The sequence below is a fragment of the Dermacentor variabilis genome, chromosome 8 (genome assembly GCF_050947875.1).
Source record: "Dermacentor variabilis isolate Ectoservices chromosome 8, ASM5094787v1, whole genome shotgun sequence".
Classification (NCBI taxonomy): Eukaryota; Metazoa; Arthropoda; class Arachnida; order Ixodida; family Ixodidae; genus Dermacentor; species Dermacentor variabilis.
The window spans coordinates 88,506,295-88,525,631 of NC_134575.1; the positions used below are offsets into that span (position 1 = coordinate 88,506,295).

At 43.5% G+C, this 19,337-nt stretch overlaps 1 protein-coding gene across 1 annotated transcript; it reads left to right on the plus strand.

Moving 5' to 3' along the window:
* Positions 1 to 274: 274 nt before the first annotated feature.
* On the plus strand, positions 275 to 10,604 carry LOC142591164 (uncharacterized). The gene is made up of 2 exons (XM_075703531.1): positions 275 to 394; positions 9,411 to 10,604. Exons 1-2 carry the CDS (start codon positions 335 to 337, stop codon positions 10,404 to 10,406), a joined length of 1,056 nt encoding a protein of 351 aa, XP_075559646.1. The 5' UTR covers positions 275 to 334; the 3' UTR covers positions 10,407 to 10,604.
* The last annotated feature ends 8,733 nt before the right edge of the window (positions 10,605 to 19,337 follow it).

Sequence of the window (19,337 nt, forward strand, 5' to 3'; positions counted from 1 at the left end):
GAGGGTTTTTCATCCACTTTCATATCCATTAATTCATCGTTTCTTTATTTCATTTTATTAGGCACAAGTAATTTCCCCTATGTTGGCCTTGGTGTCAGTGTTTGTTGGCCTCTTATGATATGACTAACAAAAATCAGGCCCCTTGGTTAACCCCCTTCTCGTTTATGCTTCGAAGAATGTACTTTGAATCTTGTCTAGTAGAAACTATTTACTGTGAAGATAATACAGAGCTGTATGTCTTTCTTTTTTGCATTCTACAATGGACCAGTGCCTTAGTGAGAAGGCATTCGATGCCACAACGCCAGAGGGTATCACTGGTCTTGCCTGCAGCGTGATGAGTGGCTGGGCAAAGAACGCCAGGATCTTGGAAGGTCTTCAAAAGCTGCTGCCTCTCGTACGTTGCCAAACTATGTACTCATATGTAGTCAGGGGCGCTATAACGTAAAGCTATTCCAAACTTTTCTATTCCATTTCTGCTATCAGCCCTCCGCGATTGGTCAAAAACTTTTTGGGACCACCCCCGCTTCACCTGGCTGTTACGCGACGTCATGAAAACCGCGATACCTCCCCATCTGATATGATGTGTAAACACTGATTATGCATGATTTGAATGAAAAAAGAAAAACTGTTATTTCTGATTCGACGCCTTTTCGCCATTAGCCCCCGGCTATTGGTCAAAAGTTTTCGGGCTGCACCCAGTTCACCTGCCTGTCAGGCGACGTCACAAAACCGCGAAAACTCACCGCGTCAAAGTGACGTTTACGCATTAAAGATGCATTAATATGCCGAACAAAACTGAGTTTTCTTCTGAATAGCCGCAGGCCACCCCGTTCTGGAAGGAATAAAAGATGGCTGCTGCCGATCGCTCAGGCGCTGGCTACTTGCACCTGCTGAAGTGCATGGGTTTATTTGCGTATAATAAAACTTCTTGCGTCGCCGTGTAACATTTTCGAGCACTTTCTGCACGTTTAAGACCTCATTCGGTAAACTCTTCTTTGCTGAGGGTCCGTTTTAGCTTCATTCTTAAGCTTCCGTTGCATGCCGCCGCGATTTTCGACCAGCCTCCGCAAGCTAAATAAGGGAAAGTGTACCAATCTCAGACGCCGGCACCACCCTCTTCATCCGCTTATCGGTTTTCAGTGCACTGGCTCTGCCCCATCGAATCCCTCTCCACTTGAGCGTTCTCCTCGCCTCTTGTCAGCCAATTAGATACGACAAGCCGCTCAGTGTAGGCAATGTTATTCGTTTTTCAAGCAAACAAAAGTGACCTATGAACGAGGAGAGCGTTTGATTGGTCTGTTCAGACAACCCTGCGAGTGACAGCCGGTTGCTTGCGTCGGTGGTTACGCAAATTTGACGTCAGAAGATTGGAATAAAAACATATTGGAATAGTTTTACGTTATAGGGCCCCAGATTTGCTCGCCTTGCCTTGACATGCCCATCACTAAGTACAAACATTATACGACAACAAGAAATCCCAATTCTTCCAGGCCAATTTCCCATGTTTGCTTTGACAGATAGCTTCTGAGTCTATTAGTATTATCTGTCAGTCGTAAAAGGGTTCTCTGAACATTTTATTTTTAGATGGTATTTAAATGCCAGGAAAGTGAAAGGAAGAATAAATGTGCCAATAATACCAGGATATTTTCCTGATTACAAATACACCTTTACTATAACAGCAAGCGTCAAGTTTAGTTTCACCATAACTAGAAGATATGATATGAGCTTATTTTTTTTTCACAAAGAAAGTTTTTCGTATGTGCTACAGCGTAGCACCTCAAGCGAAAAGTATTGCGGGAAGATCAAACAGAGCAGGCAGCGATATAGCAGCCGTGAGGCCATCGTGGTCAAGGCATCGCGGCAGTAGCTTGGCAAATGGCAAGATATGAAAATTTAGGGAAGTCCAACAATGCATTCATTATAAGGGTGCACGAGTACAAAGTCTGAATGGCAGAAATAATTTAAAAACGCACAGCTAACTAATAAACATGTATAAATCCAACATGTAATTTCTTGGTCAGGCAATAAAAAAATCTGGTTAGTGCTTAATCATTTTTGCTGTTTATGCTGAACTTGTAAAGTGTAAGGTACATTCGAAGCGCCTCAACAGAAACGTCTGCCACACATTCGCCAAGATGTGCCTGGAAAAGCCGTGTCAACAGCATTGCTTCTGCAGTCTTGCTCGTATGTCTGTAGTCTTGCTCGCTTGGCCCAGCAGAACGTAATTTCATTTCATTTCATTTATTATCACCTTGAAGGCCCGAAGACATTACAAAAGATATTAGTCAATCTTACCAAGGTACGCGCAGTCCCTCTCTGCTGATGCCATGATGGTGACAGTTATTGCTGAACAGCTGAGTTGGATTGGAAGAAACCTTAAGAATGTCGCCAGTGCGAGCTATCTTGTAGGTACGACTTTTCCGGACCAGCTCAATGAGGAAACATAAGGAAAAATACACATACAGGTAATGTTTCTTTTCATTTGCTTGAATTAAAAAATGGCTCTACGAAATCAGAACTATGCTAACTCAACAGGTACAAGTTTCTTCCTTGTTAACGTGCATTCTAGACTTCGCCAAAGATGGAATTGGTCAAGTGATGTTTCGCTAGTGTGTGCATATTGCAATAATTTGTTATCGTTACCCCTCTGCTAATTCGTTTGAGGAACAACGCCGGTTTACAACTGTCAAGAAAAAAAAAAGAGAGAGGCGGAATTCGCTAAGGTGCGCTGTTCGTAAGCAATTTCGTAGCCAAAAATTTGTTACGGTGAGATAAGGGTGCAGCAGAAGTGGCAGAGCATTTAACTTACGGCGTCGAATGAGAGCGAGGAGGAAGCAAAGGTTGGAATAAACGACACGAAGTGAAAGAAACGCTGGTAACTAGTAGCGTGATCGGCCATCATGCGTTTGTAGTTGAGGCTACATTCTTGCAGCAAATCACTACACTCCCCTATTCTACAGCATCATCTTCTGGGCGTCTGCTACAGCGCCAACAAGCGCAAGCAAGCTCGCATCGTTCTGCGCACGACCGTAAAGAAAGTGGCACTAGAATTATCGCGCAGCCTTCTAACATTTGGGTGAAACACAAGGCCGATCGACACATTAACATATTCAGCGAGGAAAGATACGCTGAGATGGAGATATTGCTGGCCAGGTCTATCAGGCTAACCCCGCCTGTAGCAACATCACCACCGCCGCCACCTCCACTGCATTACAAAGCGAATCAATGTTTTTATTTCCAGATTACTTACTGAAGGCGAAAACAATCGCAGTTTCGCCCAAAAGAGAACCATCGATTGCGATAGCAAATTGATAGACAACTATACGAAATACGAACAGTAGTTTTATTCACCGTGTAAACGCGCAACCATTCGCTAACTAAAATAACAAGCACGGTTTCACGTGCGCACAGGCAAACATAAACACAACTCACTCGACGAGCACGATAAGCACGAGCGCGATGAGAGCGCGGTCACTCGCTCTCAAACCGCTGGCGTGAGCAAGAGCAGCAGCAGAAGCGAGCGAAATGACCTTCGTGCTGCCTCTCGCTTCAACGCGAACTAAGCGGCGGTAACAGAGCGCACACGAAGCCATCAGCTCTCGGCGCACCTGTGCTGTGCGCTCTTCAAAGTCCAGCGCGGCCTCGCTCCGTCGCGCCATACGCAGCTGCGCGGAAGCGAACTATAGAGTGCCTGACTACGCTCTGTGTCATAGCCCAAGTGGCACATCATAGAAGTCAAAGCTAATCAGTCAACACTTCCATAATAAGCAGCACCAACGTTTCCATACCTCATAAGAACGCACATTCAGCTGCACGTCAGGATTCTGCGTAGCACCGTACGTACATATGTGTCAACATTTTAGCTTGTTTCGGGTCAAATCGCTTCAAGTCTTCGATGTTGCGTCTCTGGCGCACTATGTTCGGAGCACTCACTGCACATATAGTACGAGGCTAAGATGGCGGGGCTATATTATCCCATCAGCGGTAGCCACCGTTCTTTAAACATGCCAATGCGGCCTCAGAGTACGAAGCCTTCTGTAGCTCAAGAGCAACAGTGCGTTGAAATTAGGAGCGAATATTCGAGGTTCTACAACGTCATCAGCTTATTGCAGAACGAAGGACGTCACTGCAGGACGAAGGCCTCTCCCAACGATCTCTCTTTATCCCTCATCTGCGCTAGGTGACTCTAATTGTGCTTGAAAATGACCTTACTTCATTAACCAAGGTAATTATATGCCGTTCTCGACAGCGCTTCCGTTCACTCCGCACCTACTCTGTATTTCTACTGGATTACTAATTATCGTCCTCACAAAATGCGTGACCTGACAAGCTTCAATTTTCCCTGTTTATTTCAGCTACCACTACTCATCTTTTTTTCTCTCATCCAAGCCCCTTTCTTCCTTGTCTTAACGTTAGGCATAATATTTCTCGCTACATTGTAAAGTTTCAGCGGTCCTTGACTTCTTCTCAAGCTTCATTGTTAACATTCAAATTTCTGCCCCATGTGATAGTGCTAGAAGAGAGAAATAATTGAACATTTTTCTGTTCAACGAGAACTGTGAGCTCTCGGTCATGATTGGATAATATTGGCTGTATGCGTTTCGATCCATTTTCATTCTTTTGCAAATTTTGTTCTCATCCTCACGGTGACCTTGATAAGCATTCTCCTGCACACACCGTGGAGGCTTATCGCCGTATATGAATTCTTGGCGATTGATATGTTATTCAACATTATGTTCTGCATATTAATCCTCAACCTACTTTTAGACGTTCTCGCTTAAGGTCCTGAATGAATTGTTGCAATGTGTCCCCAGCCTTGCTGCACAGCACGATCGCATCAGCAAGTTGAAGGTTGTTCGAAAATTCGACGTTTAACGTCGTTCCTAACTGCCTTTCCCACCCTAACCGCTTGAATATTTCTTCTAAGCATGCAGCGAATAATATTCGAGATGTTGAGCCTCCTTGCCTGACCGCTTTCTGGATAAACATTTTTTTTGTTCACTTTTCTTACGGATAATTAAAACGTGTGAAGCCAGGACTATCACTGAGGCAGAGTAGAAGCCTGAGCTGTTGCGGACACGTGCGCTGAAGCTGAGCGTAAATGCTGAAGTTACGCATAAATGAAATAATTTTCGAGTTGTCTGCCGGCTGCTGCAAGCATCACGGCCTTGATGTGAAGTTGCTGCAGTCTTTCAGTAGAAGCCAAACGAGGTGCCCTCACATTGCTTATTACAAATTCTTCGTTCAAAAAGCTTTAAGCTTTGTTTAAAGGCACTGAATTAAGTGACCGAACTGTGAGACTCCGGAACAGCACACAAGACAGCATGATTCGAGCAGTCTTTCATGATCCGAGCATAATTCGGACCATCAGCATAGTTCGAGCGTTGTATCAGCAAGATCAGCGTAAATGCTGATATTCCTGACACGACGTGTTTTAGTGACCTTGCTTAGCTTCGTGCACGCTTTGCGTTGTTTGTTACCTTCGCGACACCGTGCCACTGTGGTCGGCTTTGTCATGCTGTCATGTTGACCTGACTACTGCGCAGCGCGCGGGTATCACCGTGTCACCGGAGGGAAGAAAATTCTCGCGCTGAATTTACAACCGCCTATGAAGTGTTTCTTAGGTGAGAGTAGAAGATAGAAAGAACATCGCACGATGCGACTGAAAGACGTGAGTGATGTCATTTCGCCCAGGAGGGATGTTAGTCTAGGGTTTAGAATGAGAATCTTCAGCTTATCATAAGGCGACGACAGCTGTCGTCTGCTACTGCTTTTCTTTGTCCAGGTCTTCCCGCGGCACGTTTCCTGTTACTGGCTTTGCGCATGCAAAACAAAAGAAAAACGTACTGGCGTCTTCGTTGGTGTCATTCTGCACACTTTTTTACCAAAGACGAAGTGTTTTCGGCGATACGCGTCAGTGTACTCTGATACATAAATGTGTGTGTGCGCGGGTGTGGACTCATGCTACAATTATTCGCTCCGTTCCTGAGGTGTATCTTATTTCGAACCATCACTCTTGTGCGAGTAGTGCATATGAATGTTTTATCAACTGGTGCACGTGATTTCATTCGCCATTTCTTGCTTTTCTATATTCTATCGTATTGACGTCCAGCTTCATATCATAAACAAGATTTCGGTCCGTCGTGCGCGTGCTTCTGCCCATACCGTAGGCCATAGGATAAGAGAAATCGTTGCCACAAACACAACGTCGCTTCGACTTAGGGCTGAATTGAAAACATGAGCAACAAAATAAATGGCTTGGAAACGCGTCGGGAAAATATTTATCCGCTACTCTATGAGTTATAGAATCTTCAAATTCGAAGATATATGACGAGAGAAGCGCTCAAAACAGATCAGTCACAAACTTGATGGTTGTCAGGGACTGACGCTGCGCTCATATTTGCTAACACCCAATAGAGTAAGTGCCATGACGAGTATGAAAAGTCAGGCTATTGCGCGCATACAGAAACACAGCCTATCAAGCTTTAGGCCCAAATTCGCAGTGAATCATTAATGTTAGCGCTTTCCACAGCAGCTCATATCCAATACAATTATGCGCTAAAAGTGCTCAGTACACTTTATACAAAATACGTCGCAAAATTATAAGCACGCGCCATCCTCCGCTATGAGTGGCGTCCGCTTGCCAATCGGTCGCAATAGCGCCTTCCAACGCTTAGATGCATCAGCTTGAGCGGCGCTGAGAGATATAATGAGGTTCCTAAGACTGCTACCCCTTTATCGTAGCGATTTCTTCGTACGTTGGCAGCTGCGATGGTTCTTTAAGCTTTGTGAAACGACTTACGCTTGCTATTGACGCAAGTACAGAAGTTCGTCCCTGGGCTACCAAAACATACACGCCTTTTTTCGACTAGAGCGCTCCCATTTGTAGCGGTGGCCATCACAAGCTTTTTGATCTGAAGAACAATTGTAGCTTTATGAATGCGCTTCTTTCGTAAAATTTTTTCGCGCAAAAATTTCTTCATGAGTTTGCTTAGTGAATTCTGCCCCAATTGCTTGAAATATAGTCGCACTTCGCATCCCTAAGGCGCAACGCCACCTGCTTTTTCGCGGGAACAGTGGATCAGCAAAACGCATATTTTGAATAGGCTACTGGTGAGTAAATGTTAAGCAATAATTCGGCAATGACCTTGATACCTGGCGAGAAATTGCTCATCCTTTGAGTGTCCGGAGCCAAATCGAAGACTTTCCGGCTAAGTGGGAAAATGGCTGGCTCTGGTTTGCCCTCGTTCGCTGATCACATGCGCCTGACCGCCCAGAGCGTGGCAACGTTAACGGTAATCACAAACCGGACTCGACTTTTAGTCCCCAAGAGGGGTCTGTCATTAGGCATTGCTTCTATTTATTGTAGCTTGGCTACCGCGATTGCCGGTCCCGTGTTCTTTACGCATTGCTCAAGTGCTCGAAGTGTTGCGTGATTGCGGGTCAAGGGGATGGAATGTCGGTGAGGAAAATTGCAGCTCTACAATGCGCGAGGGCTTGTGCTCTAAAAAAGGAGTGAATGAAAAAAAAATTACAGCAGACTGAGTTGCAGGGACAGGATGAAGAGAAATATCGGATGCGAATCCGAGTGGTTGTGTAGACAGTTGCAATATAAACTTTTAGCACTGTAAGCTATTTTGGCTAGTCTATTGGGAAAAGTACTTGCTGAACTTGACGCTTGTTTGTTGCTTCATAGGCTTGGCAGAATTGCAAAATTTTAGCAAATATGAAAAAAAGAAGCACTGAGTATAAAACGGCGGACTTCACATATATTTGTGATGCTTGCCCCCCGACAGTGGTTTCAAAGTAATCAGAAATATTATTGCTAAAGTTAGCGCTTTCAAATATCTGACCCATGGCGAAGAACTACTCGTGTCATGGTAAGCAGATGAACTTTTAAAAAGTCTTAAAAACAAAGCACCAAGACAACAGTAATTTGAGTTCTTGTCATTTTTTATGTATTCTCTTTGGCGACGTACTAACGCATTCTTATTCGCGCGACATATTTTTCTCCTAAGTCACGATGTAATTCCACGCTCATGGTATGGCAGTAATAATCAGTTATTGGCAGCCGTTATTAGTTTTGCCACTTCAGTCATATGAAGTTTGTCGCTACAATTACTTCAGTATTCAGAATTATTTATGCATAGCCAACGCAATCTATTAAACGTTCCTATGCACTTGATACTGTAAATATCTACATTATAATGAAGTGTAATACGATTCGCCATTAAGCATCACTTGCCAATTTGAATTTAGATGATCGGACTTGACTTTATACATTGTTGTTAATAATATCTGAATGAAAGTAACAGAACAATGTTCCCCACACTATAGCGCAAGTCACAATGTTTTTTGAATTATTTCGAACTTTGAGATTGGACTAGTAAAATAAGACGGCAACAGCTGACGTAAAGAAAACACTACTAATGAAAAAATTTGCAGCCTTCAGTCAAAAAAGCGCCAAATGTGAAATTTATTTTTAACTATTCTCCAAAAATATATTTTAGCTTAAGAAAAGTTAAGCAAGAAATAACACATCATGGTGACCACAAACTTTAAATGCTATAGTCACCTGCCGTCGGAAGCGACTCGGTAAGCCAGAAAGGCTCCAAAACAAGAGGCGGGTGGTATTATCGCCTGGAATTTATCCCACCCGATCTATATTTAATTTATTTTGGCACCTTTCATTCGTGCCTAATTATTTTTTTACAAATAAAGATGATCGGCTTTCTGCTCTAAAAGACCGAAAGGCCGAACTTTTACAACGACACAGCAGCCCAAATACCCGAAAACACATGGACGCCCTTGATGACACACTGACGTATGGGTGTAAAGATTTCGGCGCCCAATAAAAAACTGTAGAAAGTAAAACAGTGGACTTGCATTTACTTTTTACAGTCACATTACAGCGAATTTAGCGAAGATAGAAGTAGAAAGAACGCTTCATCAATATAGGCTGATTCAGTGTTTGTCATCAGAATTCCTTCGAGTTCAGGGTGGAAGTACAATAGGTTGAACATATTCTTCTTACGTGGAGGAAGCGTCCGATTACGTTTTTCTTTTTTTCACATATCGCAGACTTTTTTTGCCATACTAATATTATAGAATAACATAGGGGAAGATAAAACATGGCAAATTGCACTAGTAGTACGCATGTTCTTGCATAGAATTTCAGATTTGCAATGCTTGCACACAATTTTTGTCTAATCACTTAGACAGCAGAACATTACGCGAATTCTACACTGAGTCACAACCAATTTGGTCACGCTCTCCTATCGATGGCATGTTTTTTTTTTTTAGTTTTGGATAAGATTGTCTGGCAAGCCACAGATATAGCAGATCACTAGATAGATTGTATCGTGACGGAGGTAATTTCACAAAGAAAATCTTTTCTATTTCTGTTTCAGCCTATACCAGTGCTTGGGATAGGAGGCAGCTCCACTTCTAGCTCTTCGGCATCTGAAGATGACGAATCCAAAGGAGTCCTTTCCAATGTGTTGGACGTTGTTACCGACCCATTGTCAATACTGAAGCCACACACAGATTCTGACAGCGATAAGCCAACTGGTCTTGTTTCGAGTGTGCTGGATGCGGTTGCGAATCCTTTGGACATACTTACAGACCCATTGTCAATACTGAAGCCCCAGGGAGATTCTGACAGCGATAAGCCAACTGGTCTTGTTTCGAGTGTGCTGGATGCGGTTACGAATCCTTTGGACATGCTTACAGACCCATTGTCAATACTGAAGCCCCAGGGAGGTTCTGACAGCGATAAGCCAGCTGGTCTTGTTTCGAGTGTGCTGGATGCGGTTACGAATCCTTTGGACATGCTTACAGACCCATTGTCTATACTGAAGCCCCAGGGAGGTTCTGACAGCGATAAGCCAGCTGGTCTTGTTTCGAGTGTGCTGGATGCGGTTACGAATCCTTTGCAAGGCTTGGGCTCACAAGAGGACGATTCCTCGGCTGACAAGCCTAAAGGGCTCGTATCATCTGTGCTCGACGTTGTTACTAATCCTCTGTCAGCGCTAGACATCCAACATCACGAAGACTCTGCCGGAGATAACGAAAAACCCAAGGGATTAATATCGACCGCCTTGGATGCTCTCACACCGAGTAATCAACAGGATGACGATTCCAACGACAGTGAGAAGCCAAAGGGCCTAATTTCCGGGATGTTGGATGCTATTACTAGTCCTGTCTTGGATTTGGGCTCTCAAACAAAAGACGATTCGGGATCTCCGGAAGACAGCGACAAGCCCCAAGGCCTGCTTTCCAGTGTGTTGGGAATTGGTTCAAAGCATGACGACGACTCGAAGTCGCAGGATACGCCAGAATCAACTTCAAAGGATAAACAGCCGCACGGACTTCTTTCCAACGTATTTGGAATTGTGGGTCGCTAGTCCTTACTATGCTGATTGGCAAACCAATGAAAGCGTTTTTCGTTTCTTCAGACAGGCGGATGGGCTAACCAATCTAAACAGATTATTAAAATGTATTCGCGCCTTGATCTTCGCGCAACGATTTGAGAAACGATATCAGTAATGTGCAGGTAAATACATCTAGACACCTAGAGAAATGTTCACGTGTGGTTGCCTATTTTTTTTCTTCGCTCGCATTAAATTAATGATTTGTTGTCGTTCGTTCCCTCGGGCGCAGAAAACGCGCATACGTAGTTATAAATTTTTTATTCAGCAATTTTATTGCTAATACTGCGATCTCTAAAGAAGACAGACGTAAACCATCCATCCTATTCAGGAGTAACGCACAGAACATTTTATCCGTCGCATATTTATGAAGTTGTTGTAGAAAAATGTCCTTATAAGTTTTGTTTTATGGCGTTCCCTCCATTACCTCTTTTAAGTTCTGCAGGAAAACGTGATCGCCACTTTGTTTTCGTGCTTAAGTGAATATGAAAACGAGAATACAATGTTCTCTTAAAGACACAAAACGGCTATGCCTAAGGCTTGCTTAATGAGCCACAAGAAGGTTAATGATATGGAAGCAGTTTTAGGGTATTTATTTCACTGGGATTACCCCTTAAAGCCAAAGTTATGAAGTCAGGTGGTTTTCACTTGCAGCAAAGTTAAGTATATGTATTTATTAAATATATTCAGCGTGTCCCAAATGATCGCTTCTAATTGTGAGAAATTTTCTGTTGAATTCTATAATAACGTCTTGAAGCACGTACCCCTCGGCTATTATTATGATTATTGGCGCAAAAGAAACGACTCCTAGTATACGCCATCATTCTGTGGTCAGAATCAGGGCATTTCAATGCCACTTGACAATTGTGAGGCCAGTTTCTCGAGCTGCAGATGCAGTCGAAAGGAACTATTCATTCGATCCAAGGCAGCACTATTTTTAGATGATTTGGTTACTCGTTTCATAGAAAAGTGTATTCAATAGCAATGGCTGATCTTAAATATCGTGTCGGGAACCGTGGGGTCGCAGCAGAGCGCTAGAAGAAGAGGACCAGCGCGGCCTGCTTCTAGAACAGAACTGCCCGTGCCGTGCTTGAGCATCGAGCGCGCCGTGCCCATCTTTATTTTTTCTCGTCATTCATAGCCGGCACCAAGGCGCCGGCTGAGAGTGCCAACCTTACCGCCCCCGCGTTACCGGGCGCTACAGTGAAAACGTTGTGAAGGGCAGTACCAACCTCTCTTTTCCCTCTCATGTAAACGCCATTGAGACCGTTGCCGCGTCCCAACACTGAACCACAGTAGTGCCATCTGGAGCTTCATGACACACTTGCAGTCTATGATTTTTTTCTTATTAAGAAATAGGATTGGACAACCAATATGAACACCATTTAAGAGCGACCGGAAAGTTTAGGTCGGGAAACCGTGCAAATATTGCCAAAGATATCCTCGCATTAGGTCCTTCTCCTTGATGTCCGAAACGTCACAAAACGAGTGATCTAAGCCTTGTGTACATCACTACGCCGCCCTATTGTACCAATTACCACGCGCAAAGAAGACAACGGTACAATTTGTGGTGCTTTATATAGCTTCGCAATAAACTATATTTCTGAGCTTACAAGACTGCTAATCGTGTCAAAAATGTTCAGGGATAAACACAGCAATGTACTTAGCGAATTTGTGTAACTTTGGAGAAACTGTATCATAATAGAGGTAACCCTCGCTGCTATTGCTTCATTCGATGTTTTTTTTTATCTCCACTGTCCATTACTCTTCAAAAAAAGAAACACTGTTATTCGGCTTGAACTATCATAAATATCTGAAAATGAAAGTGAGAACCATGAGGATATATTGCGACCATATTTTCCGCCAAAACGCGCAGTGTCATAGAATCTATTTTACTCAAGCCACAGGAGAAACACTGTCGCCCTTGGGCATGTCTGAAAATGATTTTAAGCACAGTAAGTCAGTCAGTCAAGAACTTCATCGAGGTCCTAAGGAGTTTGAAGCCGTTAGAGATCCCATGCGGGGAACTCCTCGGGCCGAAACCGTAGGCGACGCCCAAGTCGGGACGGGAATGTGGTGACTTTCCGCCAGTTCTTGGGCCCTCTAGATGGCCTTGAGCTGGAGTTTGAGGTCCGAGCTTTTGAGGGCTTCTTCCCATTCGGGCTCACTGGAGAGAGGGCCCTTTGGTAACGCGGTACATTGCCATAGCATGTGCGAGAGTGAGCAACAGAGTTCTTGGCAGTCTGGGCAATTTGCCGGGATGTCTGAGTTATAGTGACTCAGTAAGCCTCGTGACGGATACGAGTCCGTTTGTAGCATTCGAAACACGGCCGCCTGCGCGCGTTCGAGTTTGGAGTACGGGATCGAGTACTTCATTCTGCCTGTTCGTTAGTGTTAGGTGATTTCCTGATAAGTGAGAAGCGAGTCATTAAACTGAATGTCCAGCCCCTCGGAGGCCGTGGGACCGTCGCGGCGGGCAAATTCTCGCACACGGTCATGGGCCGTTTCATTGAGGTTTGGTTTTCGCGGGTGAATGTCTTTCCCCATGTGAGCGGGGAACCAGGAGAGGCGTCGTTTGCTCTCCTTTGAGCTCGCTAGTAGTATGTGCGCAAAGTGTTTTTTTAATGCGATGTCAACCACTCATGTGTGAACTTCCACACGAGCTGTTCGAAAATATTTAGATCCAACATATTCACTAAGTAGGGACCGCCGCCACGGAATACTCTTGAAAAGAATTGCACATATCCTATCATTCATCCACTAAGCTGCCGAAAGATATCTCAGAATACAGAATCTCTGATCCAATGCATTAGAGCATTGAATTATTGTTGACATATTACATGCTATGAGCACGAAAACCCAAATTAATATATTGGACGGGACTCTGAATATTCAGAAGATTCAGCTGTCGTAACATATTCCGTCGTGTGTGCTCACCGACCAGATATCAGAACAGAGGTGTTTTTGATGCAATACAGTAACGGCTAACGGCTCTTTTCGGTTGTTTGAAACAAAACGATGAGCGTGCCGCGGTAGCAGCGTCCAGTTTTTCATAATTAGGTTGTTTTCATTGATACGACATAAGTGTTGCGTTGTCTGCCGGTTTAACGCATACGTATTTAACTTGCTTTGTTCACTGAGTAATAAATCAGGGATAGTACCCATGCATAACATGCATGTTCCTCCTACTACAGACTAACAAGGTTAAGCCTGTCCTTTATGAAGCGCAGCGTCTTACTTAAGGCTCGATACCTCAGTAAAAGAAAGCTCTAGTGGCCGAAACGCTAACATGCCCATAGTGATTCCTCTTGCGACCCCCTGTTTGTCGAAACGCTACCACTAGCCTCGCATAGCTCTTTCGGTGTACATTTTTGTCGTTTAATGACACCTCCTTAGGTTACTTCATATGATGTTCTGAAATATGTCAGATGATTAGGTTTTTGGTCGTTCCTGTGAGTTTTTTAAATGCACGAAATAGGACCTTTGCAATATGACAATGGAAAAGTTCGTGACTGTAACCACAGGTGCAACCAAAGCCACCGACCAAGAATGAGCAGTCAAAACTGACGCCACAGCCAGGACTACAGTCGGACATTGAGCATAACGAGCCTTCGCTCTTGGAGACAGACGAAAAAGGAAATCCGGAGAACGAACATGGCATCGAGAAATCGACAAATGACGAACAAGTGTCGACGGTTGAAACGGCGCCCGCAAAATATTCTGAACCCATAATTCAGGAGGAGCAACTTTCATCGCAAGCACAGCAAAAAAATCAACCATCCTCTCCAGAGAAACCTGAAGTGGAACGTCCGGTAGAACCATTGCAACCGAAGCAATCACTCCCGCAGGATCAAGCGACGCAACAACCAAGTAAAGAAGCTCAGACACCGACTGAGTCGCCTCCCAAAGCGACAACAGATGCGCTCGAAGGCAATACAAGGACCGGACAAGCATTTCAGCTTAAGAATAAATCTGAAAGTGACCTCTTGTACAGTACACACGAGAATCCAGATACTACGACAGCATCATCACAACAATACTCCAACTCGAAGCCCCTGACTAAACAAGACGTCAATGATGAATTGGAAGATACAACGCAGTCACCTCAGTCAAATGAGCCAGGATCTCCTCCTGAAGCTCCTTACCCCATTGATACCACAACGAGTGAAGCACCTGACATTGTAACTGAACCAGTGACTGAGCCACCGTCCAACACCAAAGAGAAGTCTAAGGAGAAATCGAAACCGAAAGGCCTTCTCTCTGGCCTGCTAGGAGGGCTCCTCGGTTAGGCTGCTTTTTAGTGCCCCCTGTAACTTTTGCCAGGAAGAGCTTACTCAGAGCGAGAAACGATATATAGTATTTTATTTTTGGGAGTCTCCATCTCGTTCTTTAGAGTGCGTTGCTGTTGTAGCCCATGTATTGGCGAACATTGGAACACTATTCAAGGTCTCATAGAGGCAAATACGATAACTGCGCTATTTAGTGTGCCGATTCTAGTATTGCCATTGCGGGGTACTCCTTGATAACGACTTCGATTTAAAGAAATACTTCAGTATCCTCGCGATGCGAGCCGCAACTTTTCTAACATATGTTAAAACTAGATTTAGGAGACCTTTGCTATACAGAAAATATAATAGCCAGATGTATAGACTGAATTTCTGCATCATTACGGTTTATCTAAAGTCACGTCTTTGGCATTCACTGTGGGTGTGCTAGTCGACAAGAGATTTAGGTGCGGTTAAAATGTGTGTCTATAATTTCCCTGATATCGATTCAAGAGAAAGCCGGAGTGCAGCAGTGTAGATATTTGGGCGTGTTGGCGTAGAATTCTTGCAGTTTTTGTTGCAGCGCAAAGAGCCCAAGGACGTAGAAGTCTTCTGTCTTGTTCGCCTACGCTACAAGAAAAATCGGAGTACAGGCTCAAGTAGACAACACTAACGATCAGTGCCATTCAGCAACATAGTAGTAGCTGCAAACAATGCAGTGCATTTAGTAAACAATTTCTACATGTCGCAGTCACACACACACATCTCACCTATAGCAGCTTTATTTATTTCCTAATAATAACGAATGATTTCATGCTGTAACATTTGTGGATTGCATGCTGTAACATTTGTAGGTGCAAGTGTAGCATGTTGAGAACAACCCCTCAACATTACATTAATAAAATGTAGACAACAAGATTTTGACGACGTGAAACCATTAAACTAATACCAGTTCACCATTGAATACAGGGCGCTCGCTTCCAAACTAAAATATGGAAAGAATAATAAATATGCCACACTTTTTCATATTCTGAGATAGACATGGTAAAACATCTTTTAGCATTTAAAATCCGTTCAAAACACTTCACGGGCAGTCGCTGTAAACGAGAAAGGGAAAAATATGTATGTTTAAAACAACTTTGTCATACCACTCGAAAAACAAGAAACACCCTCAAACAGAAATTCAAGCGCAAACAAAATTTCACTTTAACGATTTACAAATACGAACACTCGTATAGTCTATAGAAATATAAAAAGCACCAAATAATCAACAGATGGATGAAGCTCCATAATTGTCAATTGCCCGAAACTCTGTCACAGTCTCTCAGGGATGCTTTCGTATATCATAAGGCTGGTATATAGACGTTTCATTGCTGCTCTCAAAGCACGCCTGTATTATTTGTACCGAGGTCAACTTGTACAGAGGTGCTCTGCGTTTTTTCGCGAGTAACCAGATTCTGTCATTGACTTTTGCGCAGATACATTACGCAATTTTTCTGTGTAACACTCTCTGCATTTATTTACTGGACGAAGCTATCCCTTCTCCGCGCCTATATTAAGAATGTTGTATTCTTTGTTATTTCTTTTTGTCATCCGGTGAAACCTGTGCCTGTAAGTATCCCTGTTCCATGCCAATAAATCAATTGGAAATCAGGACACTTTGTTTATTGTCTCTGTGGACGCCCCGTGTATAATGTGTTGTAATTTGCCTTTTCAGCCACAAAAGAAAGTTAGTGTAGTGCTATTTTGCCGGGGATACCAAAGTCCACAGGTGCCAATTGCGGATTTGTCCAATGCCTTGACAGGTTGTAAATTCTACGTAGTTCTCCATATCGACATTTTGTCAAGGTCATACTATCCATGCTTGCAACTCGTTTATTAATCTAATCATTCCATACATTACTTCTAGTCGACAAGAAAATATTGCTTCATATGCTTTCACTGCAGGGCGCTATAACGTAAAGTTATTTGAACCTGACGCAATAGTTCTACGGAAACCCGTAAGGTGGAGACAAGTAAGTAATAAAGGAAAAATGAGACCTCCAGCCAATCGTGCCAGTTGCTACAAAGGAAACCTATACGGATTCCTCGAAAGAAAAGCCTCGCAGATGAAGAAATTTTTGGCCAGGACGAATTTTTCAACAACTACAAAGCTTTTCTTTCGAGGAACCCGTAGGAGTTTCCTTTGTTGCGATTGCCACGATTGGGTGGATGTGCCATTTTTCTTTTATTCATTATATCAACATGTTTATTTTGCGCTTCTGCAATCACCCTTCTACGATTAGTCAAACTTTTTTTCGGGTGACCCCTACTTCGGCTGGCTGTCACGCCGACGTCACGAAAACAGTAAGAGCTTTCCATCTGACACAACGTGTATTCACCGATTATGCGTGAGTACACCAAACAAAACATAAAAGCATATTCTACGATTATACGGATTTCCCGACACTAGCCCTCTTCATTTGGTAGTATTATTCGGCCTGCGCCCACTTCGCTTGTCAATCGCGCGATGTCACAAAACCTTGAAAACACACCACCTAAAAGCGACGCATGTGGATTAAAGATGCATTAACATGCCGAACAAAACGTTTTTTTTGTTTTGTTTTTTTACTGCGAGGAGACTGCCCCATTCTGAAAAGAATAGAAGGCGGGTTCCCGCCGATAGCTATGACGCTGGCTTCTCGGTGCTTCAGGGGAGAATGGTTGTATTTGTGTATAATAAAAGAAACATTTGCAATTCTTTATAATGCTGTGAAGCTCCTCTGGCAATTATTGACATCGCTGTGCCAACTCTTCTTTGCTGAGGATCCAGTTCAGTCGCACTTTTAACCTCCCGTTGCACGCCGCTGAAATTTTCAGCCAATAGGGCTACTGTATAGCAGTAGGAAATAAGGGCTAGGATAAAATACGCGCACGGGTACAAATAGGATACCCTGTTGCCCCTTCATTCTATTTTTGTTTTCTTGCCTATCCCCGCATGTTATGTTGTGCCACTACAAAGCGACAGATGCACTTTTCGTTTCGTGATTGATTCTGTCTTTTTTTTTCTTTCTGGTTATGTTTATTACACCAAGAGGTTTCATTGCAGGGTTTACGCTGAGGGACGCCTTTCTGTAAGTTCAAATTCATCTGTAATTCCTAAACATCTACGTGCGATAACTTCACACTCGAAACATATAATTCCCAAAAGCTGATAGCTTGCTCGTGGTGCTGATAATAACTAGTCGTGACAGTCAAGAACTACTATAAACCTCTCTGTATCCACAAATTAGAACAATGATTATGCTTATGTAAACAGGTTATAAAATGTTTCCTTGAATGGCTGGTAAATGTAAACAACGACAACACTTCATTTTGTTTTATTCATTTATACTTTTCTGCCCCAGCATTAGTTTTACTAATGCTTCAAGCAGCAGGCATATTCTAGCTAATGCACTTTCGTCTGTAGGCACGGTAGCAGGAATGATAACTACCTTGGAAAGTCTGAAGCTGATAATTACACATCGTACGCCGCGAGGTGACCTATCGTTTTCACAGCACACTTTAGTTGAGCGCCACGAGCAGAAGAGGCTATGTTCTCATTCAATCAGTTCAACTGTCAATTTACGTCCTCGCAAAAAATTGAGGACCCACAGCAAAGAGCGCTCGTTACAACTTTGGAGCGTTCGATTGACCTGCGCACCACGCCACTAGTTTGCTTTCCGACAGTGTGCACACAACTAAATTTCATACAAAAATGGTTCAGTTCATTCCCAAGTCACGCAAAACCGTAATACAAGAAATTTGCCCAAATGAAATACCTTGCTAAATTTTGGAAACCTGTTGAAAGAAACTCAATTTGCTTTGATTGCTTGTTCTTCAGTTCTCACGCGTCTCATGGGGGCTTGCCAATTACTACTGGCGGCAGGTACCAGCTGTGTTCCCAAGCCGGTGCCCTGCCTTGAACGCTGCCTGCAGCTAGGATCGACCAGATGACCTTCTCCCATGTATCAGCTAACTATAAAAAAGAAAGCTGCACCTCGGCTCACAAGCGGAACTATGAATTGTTCTTATCCTAATGCACACTGAGCCCATAACTTTAGAATTCCTAGTTTCGTTCTAACAGTGCAGAATATCGTACTTAGCTTCGTTGAGCACGTTGGACGTTAATGCCTGCATATTCTGAGATGCATTGGGTGAGAGGCATTGTGTGGTATACTACTATTGAGCTATTAGACTTTTGAGTCAACAATTGATCAACAATATGCCAACAACATTTCAATAGTCATTTTTATAAGGGTGACAGCTTGTTATTTAAAGAGAGGGGACGAACCAGCAAAAATTTAGCAGTTTACTTAGTCACAGCGAAGTAATGAAAAGAAGTATCAAATGTACATTGCAGTGGCTTTACGCAGTGGCCACAGCAACCTCTTGACCAGACTATGGCAAAAATTATTTGCCAAACCGCTTCCTTGAATCTTGCTTGGTGCAGGATATGAGTAGCCTTCGAACGAAGATGCAATATTAACCCGTGGACAAAGAGTAGGACCGCATGAGCAGAGAAAAGTACGCTATTCTTCCCAATATATCCCTACTAAGTGATGAGGGTGTTGTAATCGCGCCGCTGGCACGAGTTGTTGGGAACTCGGCGCTGACGCCCGTT

Excerpts from the sequence above, each read along its gene's own strand:
- LOC142591164 (XM_075703531.1), top strand. The coding sequence starts at position 335 with ATGAGTGGCTGGGCAAAGAACGCCAGGATCTTGGAAGGTCTTCAAAAG. Across the intron at positions 395-9,410 it reads TTCAAAAGCTGCTGCCTCTC|CCTATACCAGTGCTTGGGAT; the intron begins GTACGTTGCCAA and ends TTTCTGTTTCAG.